We start from the raw sequence: 17,285 nt of genomic DNA on the forward strand, positions 1-17,285 counted from the left end.
GGGCTCAACCATAACAATGATTGTGACAACGGTGCAGGACTGGGCAGTGTTTCCTTCGGCTGTGCATAGGGTTGCTGTAAGTCGGAACTGACTCGACAGGACCTAACAGCGATCCCTTCAGTTAACATAACATCTTTTTCTTTCAAGAGCCCTGTCTTCAAAATTCTCTCAGTCTCTATAGTTCTGATGGTGCTGGACTGAACCCCCAACTCCAGGGAAGGGCACATGGCCCGGTCCTGGCCAACGAAAGCATCCCATCCCCACGTCACAGCGATGACTCAGGAATGGCTAGGACCCTGTTGGCCTCACAGAGGGGACTCCTGCTTGTTCCTGAGAATGGTATACCCTCTCTGTGTGGAGGCTGCTGGCTGCAAGGACTAAGTATTACAGCCAAAACCAGGGAAAGAGGAGCCAGGAAGTAACAGCAAATGAAGACCAAATCCTAAAGGAAAAAATTGAGACTAATAAACCCTTTTTGCTTAACTACTTTGAGTTGAGGCTGGTGGTATAAATGGTGAAGCACTTAGCTGCCAACTGAAAAGGCTGGCAGTTCAAACCCAAACAGTGGGTCCATGGGAGAGAGACCTAGCAATCTGCTCCCATAGACTACTGTCGAGAAAACCCTGTGGGGCAGGCCTACTCTGTCACATGGGGTCGCTATGAGTCGGAATTGACTAATGGCACCCAGTAACAAGAGCCCACCTTGAGCTGGGTGTCTATCACTAGCAACAGGGAGTCCTAATACAGACTTCACTTGGTAGCCTGGGTAGAACCAGCTGGTAAAATATTCTGCAGCTATATAACAAGCTTATCATAAAGTGAAAAACAGGAGATACACAAGCAATATACAGTATGACCTCAGTTATTTTTTAAAATTTCATGGAAGAAAATACACAAAAATATTAGCAGCTATGCTGGGTGGTAAGGTTACAGATTTTTAAGTTCTTATTTTCACATTTTCTGCACAAATATTAGTCTGACAACCAGGAAAAAAAAATGAGTCTGACAAACGAAAAAAATAAGAAAAAGATTAAAGCTTTATTCATTGACACCCTCCTTAATTGCAAAAAGGACTTAGAATTGCCTCCTTCAATAAAATTTTATAGAACCCCTGGTTTTCAAGTGACGGTTTTGCAATTCACCTAAAAAATATTGACCAACCCACTTTACAGAAAGTAGAGCATGAAATTTCTTAGCACTAGAACCGAAGGAACTTGCCGCAGAAGGTACAGTCTCTTATTCAATTACGTAGTGACCTTCAGTCTGATCACCACCAAGAAGGCAACATCAAGAACCTCCAGTCAGGATACATATGCATTTAGTTGAACCTCCCTCATTTCATACAGGACTTTGTTCCACCCTACTACACACCTGCAAAGAACCTGAACCTAGACTAGAAGGCAGAAGGAGGTCTGAGTCTTGGTCACGCTGCAGTGAAGATGAATGGCCTGGACCAGCTGGGCACAGATCTGGGCCTCTCTAGCTTCAGACTCCTCAGCCACTCCCTCTTTCTACTTTTGTCTTTTCTTGACCAGGACCTGTTGCCTTGCTCTCTGGGCCAAAGCCAGCCCCGTTTGAAGGCAGTCATCCCCCGTCTAAGGCCAGAGGTCTGTCCCTGTTTTGCAGTCGGTGTGATTCAGGCGGACCAGAAGCCAGATGGGAGACAGCGTGCATGAGAGGTATAAATCCACGAACGCCCATCACCAGCAATATGAAAACCATGCCTCTCTTCTCCTCGTGCCCTTGCTGGGCTACCTGTATCCCAAGGTCACTCCCTCTAGGCCATCCTAGAGGAACTGTTGTAGGACTTTGATTAGCACAGCTGTACCGGCCAGGAGCACCTGCACAAAAAGTAGTCTACAGTGCCCTCTGGTGGCCAACCAAGATATAACAGTGACACACTCCAGACTGGAGCCCAGGTGGTAGGGTGGTTAAGAGCTCTGCTGCTAACCAAGAGGTCTGCCATTCAAATCTACCAGCTACTCTGCTCTATACGGTCGTTGTGAGTCTGAACCCACTTGATGGCAATGGGTTTGGTTTTGGGTTACTCTGTATGATGACTGGATCTTACCTGAATGTAGATGTTTTTATGTGACATCAAAGGCTAAAAAGAAAACGTGCAATATGTGGGTAAAGGAAAAACAAACAAAACAGACGGATGTCTCCACCTGATGCAATCCCAGGGACCTTGGCACTGGAGGCCCCGAGGCAGGACAGGTGATCCAGGCTGGTTGTGCTCCTCCCCAAAAATGTAGGATGCGATGAGCTTTTTGCTAATGGGAAATGGTTATGCTAATGGCATTTTTTTGTTTCCAATTTTCGAACAGCCAATGGCTGTCTTCTTAAGAACATGCTAAAAAGCAGAAAACAAGGGTTTTGACAGCAGACAATGAAACAGAGTGTAATAAAGTTCTATGTTTAAGGAACCCAACACGTTTCATGAAAATAACACCTTTAGTCATTTATACTTTGAATAAGAAAACCCATTTTACTAAATGCAATAGAAATAATTTTTTTTTTCTTAAACAGAGGCTGTTTGCTGGATTTCAGTTCAGTTTGTAGTTTTCCAGCATAATGACTTGACATTCAACTTCCTTTCTCTTAGCCATTAAAGAACTCAGTGGCTGGATCCCTCCTGACACGACTTTTCAAGAGGAATCTTGCATTGTCTTCTGAAATCACGTACAGAGGTAATAAAACCAAATCGCTTCTTTTCTGAAGAAAAGTAACTTTTTAAAGCCATGTTATTATTCCTCCGATGAAATGAGTAGCGGCATTAGCAACTACTGAGAGCCACAGAGTCAGGAAAGCTATGGAGAGTGGTTGGAAGACGGGATTCTGACCCTGGCTGAAGCTAGTCCACGTGTGGCTTAACTTTACCTATATGAGAAGATCAGCACTTATGCACAAAAATCCCTACCTTCTTTTTCTTTTGCAACCTCATTTTGGGGCTAAAAAATTAGAGAGAGAAAGCACGAGTGTGTGCACGTGTGGTGTGCTGAATGGTTACACAGTAAAAAAAAAAAAAAAAACAGGTGGGAAAATCAAGTTCAGGAAAACCTTCTGAACTTCCTTTTTATCTAGGTTATTATCACTTCAGATTTTAAATTAAAAAAAAAGGTTATTAATGAAAAATATTTTCATCCTGTGTTGGATCAACAACACCCAGGATCGTTGGCCATAAGTTGACCATGAGCAGGAAGCGCCACCTGTGTTTCACGGATGTTTGTCTTGGCAAGATTCATTCAGGCACTCTGTAACAGGGCCGACCCCTCTGCGCCAGGCTCAGGCATCCTCCCGGAGCGGGGCAGCTCCCAGGAATAAAGAACAACTACCTTCGAATGCCAATGGGCAAGCGAAATCTGATCCTTGCTCCTCTTTAAGGAGCACTGTTAGAAAAAAAGATACTTGGAATTGATGGAACATAGCTTCTTTGATCTTAATAAAAGACATTTCTCTATGAAAATGGCTTCAAAATATGAAAAAAAAAGAAAAGAAAAAGTAAGAACCACATCCTCCAACAAAACCGGAACAGTCCAACTCTATTTGGTAAGGAAGCAAGCAAGCAAACAAACCAGCGTGTGAAGGAAAACTGGTTAATCTTTGGGGAAACTTTCCGTAGAAAAACGTGAAGCCCTTTACAACTGTCTGAGGCATCCCAAGAAGCCTCACCGGTGTGGTTCCATTTGCCACATTCTGCTTCACCTAGAAAGCGGAGGAGAAGGGAAGAATTATTATATCATTTAGCCGAGTTGAACAAGCTCAGAAGTGAACGCATTCTAGGGAAGGTCTACAGAAACATCTGACCTAAAAGTTTACGATTCTGAGTTAATTTCAGCTGCTTTAGTGTACTGAGGGGCCCTGGTGATACAAAGGTTAGGTGCTCAGCTGCTAACTGAAAGGTTGGTGGTTTGAACCCACCTGGTGGCCCCGCAGGAGAAACACCTGGTGATCAGCTCCCGTACAGATTACAGCCTAGGAAGCTCCATGGCCTAGTTCTACTGTCACATGGGGTGGCTATGAGTCAGGACTGACTCGACGGCACCCAACAGCAGCGTACTGGACTATTACCCGAGCTTGTTAAAATGCAGATTTCCGAGCCCTGGTTTCAATGGGTTTAGAGTGGGGCCTAGGAATCCTCATTGTAACAAGCATCCCTCACTCCAAATATGATTTGGACACAGGTGGCCCAGGACATCACACTTCATTCAGTAAACACCACTGGGGTGGAATATCCACCAGCCCATGCCTGTGGTTGCTGCGGTTATCGCATTCGAGAATATCTGAAGGTTTGAAAGGCCAACACAGCTGAGAGCAGAGGGGGCCATGAGCATGAGGGTTAGTTGTTGCGGGCCATAGCCAAGTTGGCTCCCATGTATGGTGACCACACACGTAACAGAACAAAACGTTGCCCGGTCAAACATTAGGGCAAACAGCCATACAAGTAGTCCTGACTTACGATGTATTCGAGTTATAACAAACCTAACTTACAACAGTCTTTTTTTTTTTTTGGTACATCTTATTGTAATAAAATAAATAAAAGACAAAAAATGGACGGTCGCCAGTACGTTCTTTTTTTTCCCTTTTTGGTACATCATATCGTCAGTAATAAGGAGCCTGGTGGCACGGTGGTTAAAATGCTGGACTGCTAACTAAAAGGTCGGGGGTTCGAAACCACCAGCGACTCTGTAGGCGAAAGATGTGGCAGTCTGCTTCTGTACAGATTTATAGCCAATGGGGTCAGTACGAGTCGGATCTGACTGGAGGGCAGTGGCTTTGGTTTTGTTGTTAGTAATATATACTACATACAATGTTGTAGCATGTTATTTGCTGATGTTATCACTCTCTTGCCAACCCCCAGAGACAAATAAAGATCGGATTTATAAAGGCACTAATAATAAAAGGCAGTAATAATGAAAACTAAAAATCAAAACAATGAGGTATCCGACTTATGTCAGAAACAACTTACAACACTCATTGGAATTGAACCCTGTTGTAAGTCAGGGATGATCTGTAAGTAGCCCTAAAAAGTGGCCCTTGTGTTGATGTTTACCAAAAAGACTCCATCTGAGTGAAAGAGAGTTCAGATGCAGGTGACTTCATGGTATTCGGAGAAATAGTATCTTCCAAAACTTGTCTTGGCAAACCAAGCAAGGTGGCGGTCAATTTGGGGATGCTCCAGAATGCCTGGGAGGCTGTGTGAGTGGTTGTCCCAGAAGGCTAGGCCCTCAGCACTCACAGATATTAAGCTATTACTGTATGTTCCCATGACTATTGAACAGTTCTGGTGGCAAACCGGGTGGATGGGTGAGATTGGGGGCGGGGGGGGGGGTAGGGTGGCCACACTTCTAGACTCTGAGATGGACAACTGATAGTCAGAGGCACTGGACCACACAGGCCAGTTTTAAGGCATTCCTACGACTCTAGACGGGGTCATACCCTGGCCCAGCCTAGGGCCCACGCCTCAGAAGGACAAGGAGAAAATGTTCCCTCTTACCTCAGAGCTGCAAAAAGCACTCATCATCTGCATGATAACAGTGGAGCTGAGAACATCCTCAAAAGTGTGGTGACACTGAATTTTACTTGTTATTAAAGCAAACACTGCTTTTGAGCATGTTATTTACACACAGACAGCAGATTACCTCCTGTGAAAGTAACCTTAACCTCCAAGAGCTCTGCTGCCCAGGTAACAACATTGTGACTGCGGCCCCTATGTTCCCATAAAGATGGCTCCGTCCACCCGTGAGAGGACCGCCAGCCTGTCTCTCTTCTGTGTGCTCTGAAGCCAGGGCTTCCAGCTGGATCGGGCTCAACCTCCTGCAGAGAACCCGCTTCTCTAACACAGTCCCGGGAAGTTATACAGAAGAAATCACCCAGGAAACGTGTCAGAAATGGAAATTCTCAGCAGGGGGTCCAACCAGACCAAACTGATGCAAAGCCCTGCCTACGGCAAATAAACACTCTGATATTGGATTCTTTATTCAAAGAAGGAGCTTGAGAGTCTTTGCTTTATTTAAATAATCCGCCCAGCAATCAGCCAGTCTTACTAAACAAGCCTGCTCTGAGCCACACACTGTCTTATTTGGGATAAAAATACTAAAAACCCAAACCAAATCCACTGTTGCAGAGTCAATTCTGACTTACGGCGACCCTACAGGACAGAGTAGAACTGCCCCATAGGGTTTCCAAGGCTGTAAATCTTTACAGAAGCAGATGGCCACGTTTTTCCTCTGGCAGAATGACTGCTGGGTTTGAACTGCCAAACTATTGATTAGCAGCCAAGTGCTTAACCACTGTGCCACCAGGGCTCCTAACCCAGTGCCGTCGAGTCAATTCCGACTCATAGCGACCCTACAGGACAGAGTAGAACTGCCCCATAGTTTCCAAGGAGCGCCTGGTGGATTCGAACTGCCGACCCTTTGGTTAGCAGCTGTAGCACTTAACCATTACGCCACCAGGGCTCCTACTGGGATAAAAATAATAAAACCTGATGTTTGTTTCCACAAAATTTACAATCATGGTGGAGAGTCAGTAGCTCAGAATAAGTAAATGCTAAGAATTTAAGTCAAGCATTGAGCTACGACCTACAGACATAGGTTAGCATCTTCACCCCAATCTCCCCAAACAAGAGCCGCCAGTCATTACAAGTAGAAAGTATGTTATAAATTACAGAGGATTAAGGGTTACTATGAGTCGGAATTACCTAGATGGCAATGGGTTGTTTTTTTTTTTTTTTTTAAGCCCAGCCAGCTCCCAGACAAAAGAACTGGTTGGTGGTGTTCGGTGCCGTCAGGTCGATTCCTACGCATAGCAACCCCATGTGATAGGGTAGAAGTGCCACAAGGGTTTTCTTGGCTGTAATCTTGACAGAAGCAGATCACCAGATCTAACTGAAATGTATCATTTCTTTCAATGATGAATGGAGGCAGTAAAACCACAGTGGTGTTCATGTATCTGTGACTGTCACCTACAGAAATCACAGATACTTTTGGTGGTGTGATGTACTACTTAGCATGGCCTTTCTCGCCATGGTCTTGTAACTCCCGCCCAGATGACTGGGTGGGCTGTGTAAATAAGATAATTGTGGCTCACCAAGAAAATTGGTCAGTTTTACCCTAAAAGAGAACCAATTCCAGAGCAGAAAGAGAGCCCACCACCACCAAGGAAGGAGAGACCGGCAGGAGACGGTGCAATGGGCTTCCCTGCCCTAGGAGCAAGAAAGCTGAGTGCCTTTGGGCAGAGACTGAGGGCCAGGGAGAAGCCTCTGCCTGACCCATGAATTTGGGACTTGCCAGCCTCCACAACCACGTGAGCCATTTCCTTCCTAAAGTTTGTGAGTTCTGTAAGAAGTTCCAGCAAATTAGGGAACCCAAAGATGGAAGGGAAAGTGCTGAGGGGAGAGGGAGTAGCTAAAGTTAGCAGGACGGCAGCTTGGAAAAGTTGGATGTTTGGGGCCGCTTTAACCTCCACCTCATAGGAACCAGCGTTATGCTGATCCTTACAAAAGAAATTATTTATTTACTTTCATGTAAGGTTACAGTTATTGCAGCTGTCTTAAAATACCATTTATAGTCCTCACTACTTTGAAAGTAAAGTTATAGACTCACGGCCAGGTCTTATTAAATCACACATCAAAAAAATACGTTTTTATAAATGCATTTCGGTGGAGTTAGTTTCTTTTGTAATCCCATGTGTTTTACACATTAAAAAAATATTATTCTAAGAAGGATCATAGGCTTTCCAGCCTGCCCAGGGGTCCCTGACACATGAGAAGGTTAAGACTCCCTGCCTTAGAGAGCTGAGGACCACTAATGATAGCTGCCCTATTAGAAAGGTGGTGGTGTTGTTAGCTGCTAGTGAGTTGGCCCCTGACCCATGGTGACCCATGTACAATGGGATAAGATCTTTGTGATCCACAGGATTTTCATGGGCTGATTTTTGGAAGTAGATTGCCAGGCCTTTCTTCCTAGTCTTAGTCTGGAAGCTCCACGGAAACCTGCTCAGCATTACAGCAACATGCAAGCCTCCACTGACAGACGCTGGCAAAGAATGTTGAATATACCGTGGACTGCCAGAAGAACGAACAAATCCCATCTTGGAAGAAGGACAGCCAAACAGTTCCTTAGGAGCAAGGATGGTGAGACTATGTCTCACATACTTTGGACATGTTATCAGGAGGGATCAGTTCCTGGAGAAGGACATCATGCTTGGTTAAGTAGGGGGTCAGAGAAAAAGGGGAAGATCCTCAAGGAGATGGACTGACACAGTGGCTGCAACAATGGGCTCAGGCATAACAATTGTGAGGCACCAGGCAGTGTTTCATTCCCTTGTATACAGGGTCGCTATGAGTCTGAACCCACTCAACGGCACCTGGCAACAACAACTGACAGATGAGTGGCGGCTGTGCTTAGAGGGACAACGGCTGTGAGTCTAGCCCAGGTCTCTGCATGGAAGGTGAGAATTCTACCATGACCCACCACTGCCCTCTGCCAGAAAGATGAAAGATGTGTAAATACTTACTGAAAGGTGACGTTATAATATTCTGCAGGTGTCACTATTTTTGCTCCACCGTAGTAGTCTAGGACCCAGATATTGGTTATATTTAACTTAGCAACGAACCAATTATGGTCAGAAGGCCAGGTCTTCATCTCAGGATGCCGAGTGAATAGGGAATGCTTTGCAAAATCCATTTCTGTCTCATTCACCTAAAGGACATATGTGAAATAAACATTCTCGTCACACTGACATTTTCTTTTCTTGTTTGTTAAGAATGTGTGATTCTAGCGTTCTACAAATCCTACAGGTTTATTTAGTTGTAAATCCTATTTTAAGCTTAAGGAATCAAGAGAAAGAAAAACTAAAAGAAGTTAGAAGAAAAGCTGAGAGCACTAAAAATTTCAAATGTTGGTGAAAACAGATGTGGGAAGCCGTCGTGAGCACAGGTTTTCATTGCTAAACAATAATTATGAGCCACCCGAGAAACTGGCACATGGTCCTATAACAAAATATTACTTGTGCGTATGACTTTATCATTCGTGTTTATCCCATAACGTGCGTGACTTATACACACAGATCCTGAGCACCTGATGACTGTTCACAAAGGACAACGATCTTTAGAAGCAGAATAGTGGACCCGAGAGCATTTCTAGCTCCCCCCCTTTCTCCCTGGCAGTGCCCAGGTGTGTCTACATATAATTTCCAGACCATACATAAAACTTATCTGAGGTACTGGTAACTGACAAGGTCAAGAGCAAATCTGCTGGCTTGGCAGTCAGATCCGAGCTGTGGTGTCTGCTCAGCCTCTTCCTCGAGCACTCACCAGGACGGTCTAAATTCTGCTCCAGTTTGTAGTAACAGACACTGCTTTCACTGGCCTACTTAATACTCTCTCTGCTCTGAGCCACTTCAAAATATGGAGCCCAGGAGCCCAGACATGGGAAATACTGTATACTGGGGCTTTGGCTGAGCAGATATTCCTTAGCAAGAGTGATTTTAAACAGATTTATAGTTGTTACGGCTGCTAGGCTTTAGGAAGTATTTGCCTTCCTCATAAATACCTCACTGAATATCTATATTAATGCAATTGATTAAAACCTTTAGTTCCCATGGAATCACTTTACACGTAGTAATATATTCTAACTTTGCAACTCAGTCACAAATCCACTTCATCTTACTCTCAAGAGATTTCATCTTTCGTTGTTAACAGGATGAGGCCCTTTTAAAGCCAGTCTCTCGTCACGTAGGGTGACTATTTACCTTGGTAACACTTCCCGACAGCATTATGTGAGCACAGAGGGGACTCTGGGGATCAAACCCGTGTTTCCTGCAGAAGTCAGTCTGTGCCAAAGACATTGTCAGCGAAGCATATGGATTCTCCTGTACAGAGAAAATGAAGACACTCTCATGTGACATATGGTCTCTGGAGAGGTAACAAATTTCACCAAGTTGCATACATTATGCCCTGAGAGCTTGACTGTTCTTCCGTGACACAATGAATTCTACAACAATCACTTTCTGTTCAGAGGAAAAATATTACTTCGATAGAGACTGATTTTTTCTGTAAATTCTTACCACAACAGAAAAAAAAGGGGTGGGGGTGGGGTAGGGGAGAAGTTCATATATAAAAATCACTGACTCTAGGAAGAATATGTATTTTAGGAGCCCTGGTGGCACAGTGGTTAAGAGCTCGGCTGCTAACCAAAAGATCGACAGTTCGAATCCACCAGCCGCTCCCTGGAAGCCATATGGGGGCAATTCTACTTTGTCCTAGAGGGTCACTATGAGTCAGAATTGTCTTGGCAGTAATGGGGTTTGGGTTTTGGGCAGTACAAACGGTTAAGCACTAGACTACTAGCCAAAGGTCACATGACACAAGGGCAACTAACAAGTCAGACTATTTTCACACATTTTTCCCCCTCAAACTCTAAATTTGTTCCATATATGTCTGAAGAATTATAATTACAGTATATTCCAAATTCAAGGCTGGCCTGTAGCCTTCACCGAAAGGCCTAACGGGTTCAACTCTAACAGGAAACTAGTACATAGAATATACCACAGTTGCTCAACCAGAAGGTCAGCAAAAAAAGTAGCTGAGTCACGCCGCCGGGTTATCTTATGGTAGCAGAAACGGCCCTGCGATTTCAAAACTGGAGAAGCTGTTCACTGCTCAAGTAGCAGAGAGTGACTCTTATTTCAGATTCTAAAAAAATAAAGCAAGCAAAGTTCCTAATTCCTTTTTATTCATAAACGGCTTCCTAAAAGGCATTGTTGACAGATTATAGCCAAATCCACACGCTGCGTTTCAGGCTATTTAGCTCTTTAAACTCTGAGCGTTCTGTGTGGCAAATGGCACCAGGTCACAGTCTCCACCAAAATGGTGAGTTCCAAAGCAACCACCTTGGAAACAGTTAAATATTTTCTGTGTATAAACTATTATGCAAGACATTACAGGAATCATGCTCGTCCCCCTCCAAAAAAAAGTTTAAGGTCTCTTCCTTCTGTGAGTTTATAATCTGGTTGAAAAGTCAGATATAAACCAAACTTAAATAATGCAAAATAATGATACATGGAGGTCAAAAGGCTGTGTGTAATTGCCAAATGAATGGTTCTGCATCAGGAGAGGTCAACACAGACTGGAGTGATCTAGAAACCACTGGGAGTTGTATAAAATACTCAGAATTGGGAGACAGGAAGACATATTAGAGGTTCAGAATGGTGACTGCAAAAACACAGAACTGGGAAAATATAAGCCACGGTTGAGGGCAGTGAAAAACCCAATTCGCTTGAGAGAGGCTTTAAGAAGGGCAAGGGCGGGGGCGGGGGTGGTGGCGGGGAGGGAGATGTAGGGTCTCAAATCCAAGCTAAAATGTCTAAATTATATATATTTCTAAAAAATAATATTTTGTGTTTTAGGTTAAAGTTTACACAGCAAACTAGGCTCCCCTTTAACAAGCTGTTCTCTGCCTTTGGTTATGGTTTTCACAATATGTCAGCATTCTCATTATTTCAATTGTTTGTTCTGCTTCCCTTGATCTTACTTCCCTTCCCTTGTCTTCTTACCTTTGCCTTTGGGTAACTGTTGACCATTTGGTTCACACACGTAATTGTGTAAGGAACACATCAGTCATGGGTGATACTGTTTATTTTACAAGCCAACCTATTACTTGGCTGAAAGGTGACCTGCTAGATTGCATTCTGTAAGCCAGTGCTTGCCAGTCTTTCCAAGAGCCACACACCTGCAGAGCTTGTTAAAATGCTGATTCCTGGGCTCCATTCCCAATCCTGGAATCTGCATTTTCAATAAACACCAGGTGATTCTTCCGCAGCTCTAGGCAGAGGGATGTAGTTAAAGGTTCTAAGCAGAGAGTAAGGCTGGGTGGTTTATTAATGTAAGTCTGGGGGGGGCGGGTGGAGAGGATGGATGGATGGAGGCAGACAAGGAGACCGTTTAAGAATTCTTCCGGTAGTTTTAGTCCCTGGGTGGTGCAAACGGTCACCGTGCTCGACTGTTTACCAAAAGGTTGGAGGTTCAAGTCCACCCAGAGGTGCCTTAGAAGAAAGGCTTGGTGATCCACTGCCAAAAATTCAGCCACTGAAAACCCTATGGACACACATGTAGTCGCCGTGAGTTGGCGCTGACTCGAAGGCAGCTGGTTTTCTGCACTTTCAGGCATGAGGTGATACAGATTCAGGGTTAGCAGGTAGGAACGAAGAGGAAAGGGACAGGGACAGCAAAGAACGCAAAAGAAAAACCAGCAGGACTTGGGAACTGAGGGCCTGGGGAGGAGGCAGGAATTCCAGCTGTGTTTACCGAGCCCTGGTCACCTCACAGGGTTAAATGCGATCACAGACAACACTGGTTCTCAGTCGCCCTCCCTTTACTGCTTGTTGGCTTTCGAGGGGGGTGGAGTGTGTTGCTATTTGTTGTTTTATAAAGCATGTTTTTAAAATAATGCCTTGGCATTGCTCTTTTTTTTTTCCTGGCCTGCTTCACTTACCATAACGTTTTTGAATTTCATCTATGTGGTGATACGTATCAGAATTTCACTTCTCTTTATGGCTGAAAAATACTCCATTATATGTTGTCCCTCGGTATCTGTGAGGGACTGGTGCCAGGATTCCCCACGGATGCCAAAATCTGTGGATGCTCAAGTCCCTTACATAAAATGGCACAGTATTTGCATATAACCTTCCACGTCCTCCTATATAAGTTAAATCATCTCTAAGTTACTTAGAATACCTAACACAATGTAAATACTACGCAAATAGTTGTTATACTGTGTTGTTTAGGGAATAATGATAACAAAAAAGTCTTTCTTCCCCTCCCAAATATTTTTGATGCTTGGTTGCACAGATACAGAGGGCTGACTACTCCATTTTGTTTATCTAGTCACCTGCAGATGGGCACTTGCGTTGTCTCTGCCCTTTGGCTATTGCGAACAATGCTGCAATGAACATTGGTTACACGTGTCTGTTTGAGTGGCTCCTTTCGTTCTTTTGGGTGTATACTTAGGAGCGAAATTGCTGGGTCGTATGGTAATTCTGCACCACCCATATGCTAGTTTTTCGTACTGTGGCAGCTTGCCTGTTGCTGTGATGCTGGCATTTCGAACACCAGCAGGGTAACCCATGGTGGACAGGTTTCAGGGAAGCTTCCAGATTAAGACAAACTAGGAGGAAAGACCTGGCAATCTACTTCCAAAAATTAGCTAATGAAAACGTTAGGGATCATAATAATGTCTGCTATAGTGCTGGAATATGAGCCCTCTAGGTTGGAAGTTACTGCACACCAGCTGCAACAGTGGACTCAAACATACCAATGACCGTGAAGATGGTATAGAACTGGGCTCAACAACGACAACACGGTGATTCTATGTTACACTTCTTGAGGATTTGCCAATGTTGTCCACAGCCACTGCAGCACTTTACATTCCCATCGGCGACGTAGCAGTGCTGCGGCTTCTCCACAAGCACTGCGTTTTTCAGACTTCCCAGGTGACTGTGATGCGCAGCTGTGGCTGAGAGCCACTGGTGGGGTAGAATGAGTCTGCTCTGAGCAAATGCCTAAAGGAGCGGAAGGCCGAGAATAAGGGAACGGTGACCTGGGTGCATCGGCCTTAGCTAAAGGGGCAGTTCTTGTCACTAGATCTTCCAATTTTTTCAAGAGAAATCAGAAATATGGATTTCTAAGTGAAATCTCAACTTTAAAATGTAACTGATTAAAATTTATTAAAACAAAACAGAGCTCTGTACAGACCAGAGAAAACTGGTCTGTAGGACATGCTTAGCTCACTGACCACTAGTCTGTGACCTGTGGTCTGCGGGCAGGTAGACCTGTGGTGAAACTCTGGTTTGGCTACTTGCCTTGGAATGGTTACTTTATCTACCTAAGTCTCAGGTTCTTCTTCAGCACGAGGATGGCAATACCTACCTCAAAGGGTTATTAAACAGAGGCAATGAAAGGAAAGTGATGATCCGCCTGGCACATGGTAGGTGCTTAATCCAATACTGGTTTCTTCCATCTTATCTCTATCAAAATGTTGTACTTTCCCAAAACCAAACCAACTCACTGCAGTCAAGTCGATTCCGACTCAAGCAACCCTGTAGGACAGAGTAGAACTGCCCCATAGGGTTTCCAAGGAGCAGCTGGTGGATTCGAACTGCCAACCTTCTGGTTAGGGGCCAAGCTCTTAACCACCATGCCACTAAGGCTCCTGTACTTTCTCAGTGAACCTTAAATCCGGGATCTTTATCAAAAAGAGGCTCCCCCAAATCAGGTTCCATTTACTGGATTTCTTAAGACTCTAGCTTCCCAAGCTGTGACGCCCCCGCCCCTTGGAACAGGAGGAATCCACCAGATCTGGAGACCTTCATTGTTGTATGCCTGGTCCAGGCCCCAAAGCTGGGGTCTCTACTGAGGGAGTCATGGCGCAAAAGGAGGCCTAATCCTCGTAACGATCCATGATGTGTATCAGCTTCTTGCTGCTTCTTGCTCTTAATTCAGAAGGAGGAGTTTGAAACAGAAACCCGGAAGACCCACATGGTGAGTGCGTGACTACCAACAATCTCTGGACCTTATAAAACCTGCAATAAATGCAATAAGAGCTCAGTTAATTGAGACACCCTGCCCCAAGGTGGGCAGGCCTCACGATGACTCAGGGGTGACATATCTAAAGAATTAGCCACACGTGCATCGCCCAGGCCCGAGGGAGGGTGTGGAATGCGTGGTACTCAGCGCCCCAACAACTTGGAAGCTGCAAATGCCCGCCCACCTGCGCGGCTGGCCAGCGCGGGGCAGAAGAAGCGGGAGTGTAAGTGAGGTTTAAATTATTTCTACGGGCCACGCTCTCCGTCCCAGGCAGAATCTGGACCAGAGCAGAAAGGCTCGTTCTCTGGCCGCCCTCCCCGGGGAGCCGCCGGCCCTGCCCGCTCACCTGCAGGTCGCCCACGGAGAGCTGCAGAGGGCTCAGATAGAAGTAGGGCACACCGCTGCCCGCGCCGGGGGGCCCGTCGCTGAGCGAGAAGACGTTGGCGAAGGGCCGGCCGCGCACCGCCTGCACCGTGGAAATGGTGGCCAGCGCGCCCCAGTCGCAGAGGTGCGCCACGAAGCGGGCCACGCGCGCCGCTTCTTCGCGGGGCGGCAGCGGCGGCAGCAGCGCGGCCGCGTCCCAGTCCCCGTGATCCCGGCCGCCCCGGCCCAGCGCCGGCGGCGCCAGCAGCGCCAACAAGGCCAGCGCCAGCGCCAGCAGCTGGGCGAGGAGGACGCGCGCCGACCCGCGAGCTCGCCCCGCCATCGCGGCACCTCCAGCCACAGTCACGGGACTCACCCGGCCCAGGGCTGCCCCAGTGCGCCCAAGTCCCGGCCCTCCCGAGAGGGGCCAATCAGAGCCGCGGAGGGTGGGCGGAGCCCCGAGCAGCCCCGCAGCCTGTTGGCCGTGAGGTTTGTTTATCCGTCTTCTCACCTCCCCACCGGTCCCTCCGCAAGGATTGCGAGGTGGTTCTCATCGGAATGTTGATTCCATCTGATTTGGTTTGGACTGCATTGACAGATGGAAAAACGAAAGTTTACAGAAATTACGCAACGTGCCTAAATCATACTGGTAGGAATTGGCAGAGCCTGGACAGACAGACGCACAGACAGACAGACACAGTCTTTGGATATGGATTATCTGGCATCTGAGAGGGAATGCTGCATTTTCTACATATATTCCTCTTCTCTGTTTACTTTGCCATCAGCTGTTCTTCCTTAAGGCGGGATGGGGAGGGATGAGACAGCACAGAGCAGCGAGGGTCCCAGCAGGAAAGGGCAGAAGCTTCCAAGTTCAAGGATTTATAAATTATTCCAGTCGTCCCCCAAATACAGACACTGAGGGATCATTATTCCACCCAGGGCTGTGTCCCTGGGTGGTACCGACTGAAAGGTCGGAGGTTGAAGCCCACCCCCAGAGGAGTCTTGGAAGAAAGGCCTGGTGATCTACTGAAAAATCAACCCCTGAAGACCCTCTGGACCACAGTTCCGCTCTGACACGCATGGGATTGTCGTGAGTCAGCGGTGACTGCACAGCAGCTGTGTTTTTGAAACTATTTTTGAGGCTACTATTAGCTGCATTAAGCCACCAGTGGTTTCATGGACTTATTGCCAGAGCTGACCTTCGTCATTCCATGTAAGGAGCATCTCCTTCTGCTCCTTTTAAAATGAGAGCTTCCGTCCTTTCAGGGACCCCCTCTCGTTCTGATATCTGGGTACCAATAGACATGCTTATGCCCCCTGGCCTGCAGTCCTTAGAGTTTTAAGCTTCAGCCACATCTCCTGGGGGTGGGTCCTAACCTTTGGAGCCTCACCTCCCCTCTTGATTGCTGTGACAGTGCTGCGCAATGGAGCTGGCGTAGGCATTTGCCAGCTTGTAAATCTGGTTCTGGCAGCCACCTGACCCTCTGAGGCTGCGTTCTTGAAGACAGGTGAGGTCCTTTCATTCACCTGCCGAGGGCCAGTCGTGGGAGTAGATGTGGGCAGCCAGTGTGTGGGCAAAGCTCTTGCCTCTACCTGTCTCACACCCAGCCTCCCTATATTCAGCAAGATGCTCAAGCTTCTCGGTCAGAACTTGTGTTGCAGAAAAAAAACAGCTACGGAAATCCTGGTGGCCAAGTGGTTAAGAGCTAAGGCTGCTAACCAAAAGGTCGGCGGTTTGAATCCACTAGGCGCTCCTTGGAAATGATATGGGGAGTTGTACTCTGTCCTATAGGGTCTCTATGGGTCTGAATTGACTCCACTGCGGTAGGTTTGGTTTGACTCAGAATAGGACTCTTCAGTTCCCCCTGGTGGCCAAAGGATGCTACACACGCTGGCTTCCACTTCAGTTTAGAGGAATGAGTCAAAGCTGGTTGCTTTTTAACGACCGAATTGGAAGAGTTTCAAGAAAGATGGAAAACTTAATGGGAGAAATTTAAGAGGTAGAAAACCGGGGTCATCATTTTCAAAACATATGCTCAGTACAAATAGTTTCATCCTACTATGGAATTTCAAATTTGGATTTCTAATCTCAGCTCTGCCGTTATTAAGTCATATGACCACAGGCAATTCATCTCACCTTTTTGGGCCTCAGTTTTCTCATCTAAAAGGAGGAGTTGGGTTAGATGACTTCTGATTTTCCAAGGAGCACCTGGTGGGTTCAAACTGCTGACCTTTTGGTTAGCAGCCATAACTCTTAACCACTTTTAGGGTTTCCTATATTTTGTTTTTTCTATTAACATGAAGAACATGGGCCTTTTGTAAGTTTTGGGATGTG

The 17,285-nt window shown here is 46.1% G+C and overlaps 1 protein-coding gene across 2 annotated transcripts; it reads right to left on the bottom strand.

The window, feature by feature from the left end:
• Positions 1–1,017: 1,017 nt before the first annotated feature.
• Positions 1,018–15,331, bottom strand: CREG1 (cellular repressor of E1A stimulated genes 1). 2 transcript variants are annotated; one of them, XM_049881169.1, is made up of 4 exons: positions 14,934–15,331; positions 9,757–9,876; positions 8,521–8,705; positions 1,018–3,705 (listed from the first exon to the last, which is right to left on the bottom strand). In XM_049881169.1, exons 1-4 carry the CDS (start codon positions 15,291–15,293, stop codon positions 3,702–3,704), a joined length of 669 nt encoding a protein of 222 aa, XP_049737126.1. In that variant the 5' UTR covers positions 15,294–15,331; the 3' UTR covers positions 1,018–3,701. The 2 variants fall into 2 exon arrangements, with proteins under 2 accessions (XP_049737126.1, XP_049737128.1); XM_049881171.1 differs by lacking the exon at positions 1,018–3,705 and having other exon boundaries at positions 8,517–8,705.
• Between the last annotated feature and the right edge of the window lie 1,954 nt (positions 15,332–17,285).

Source organism: Elephas maximus, chromosome 3, assembly GCF_024166365.1.
Source record: "Elephas maximus indicus isolate mEleMax1 chromosome 3, mEleMax1 primary haplotype, whole genome shotgun sequence".
NCBI lineage: Eukaryota > Metazoa > Chordata > Mammalia > Proboscidea > Elephantidae > Elephas > Elephas maximus.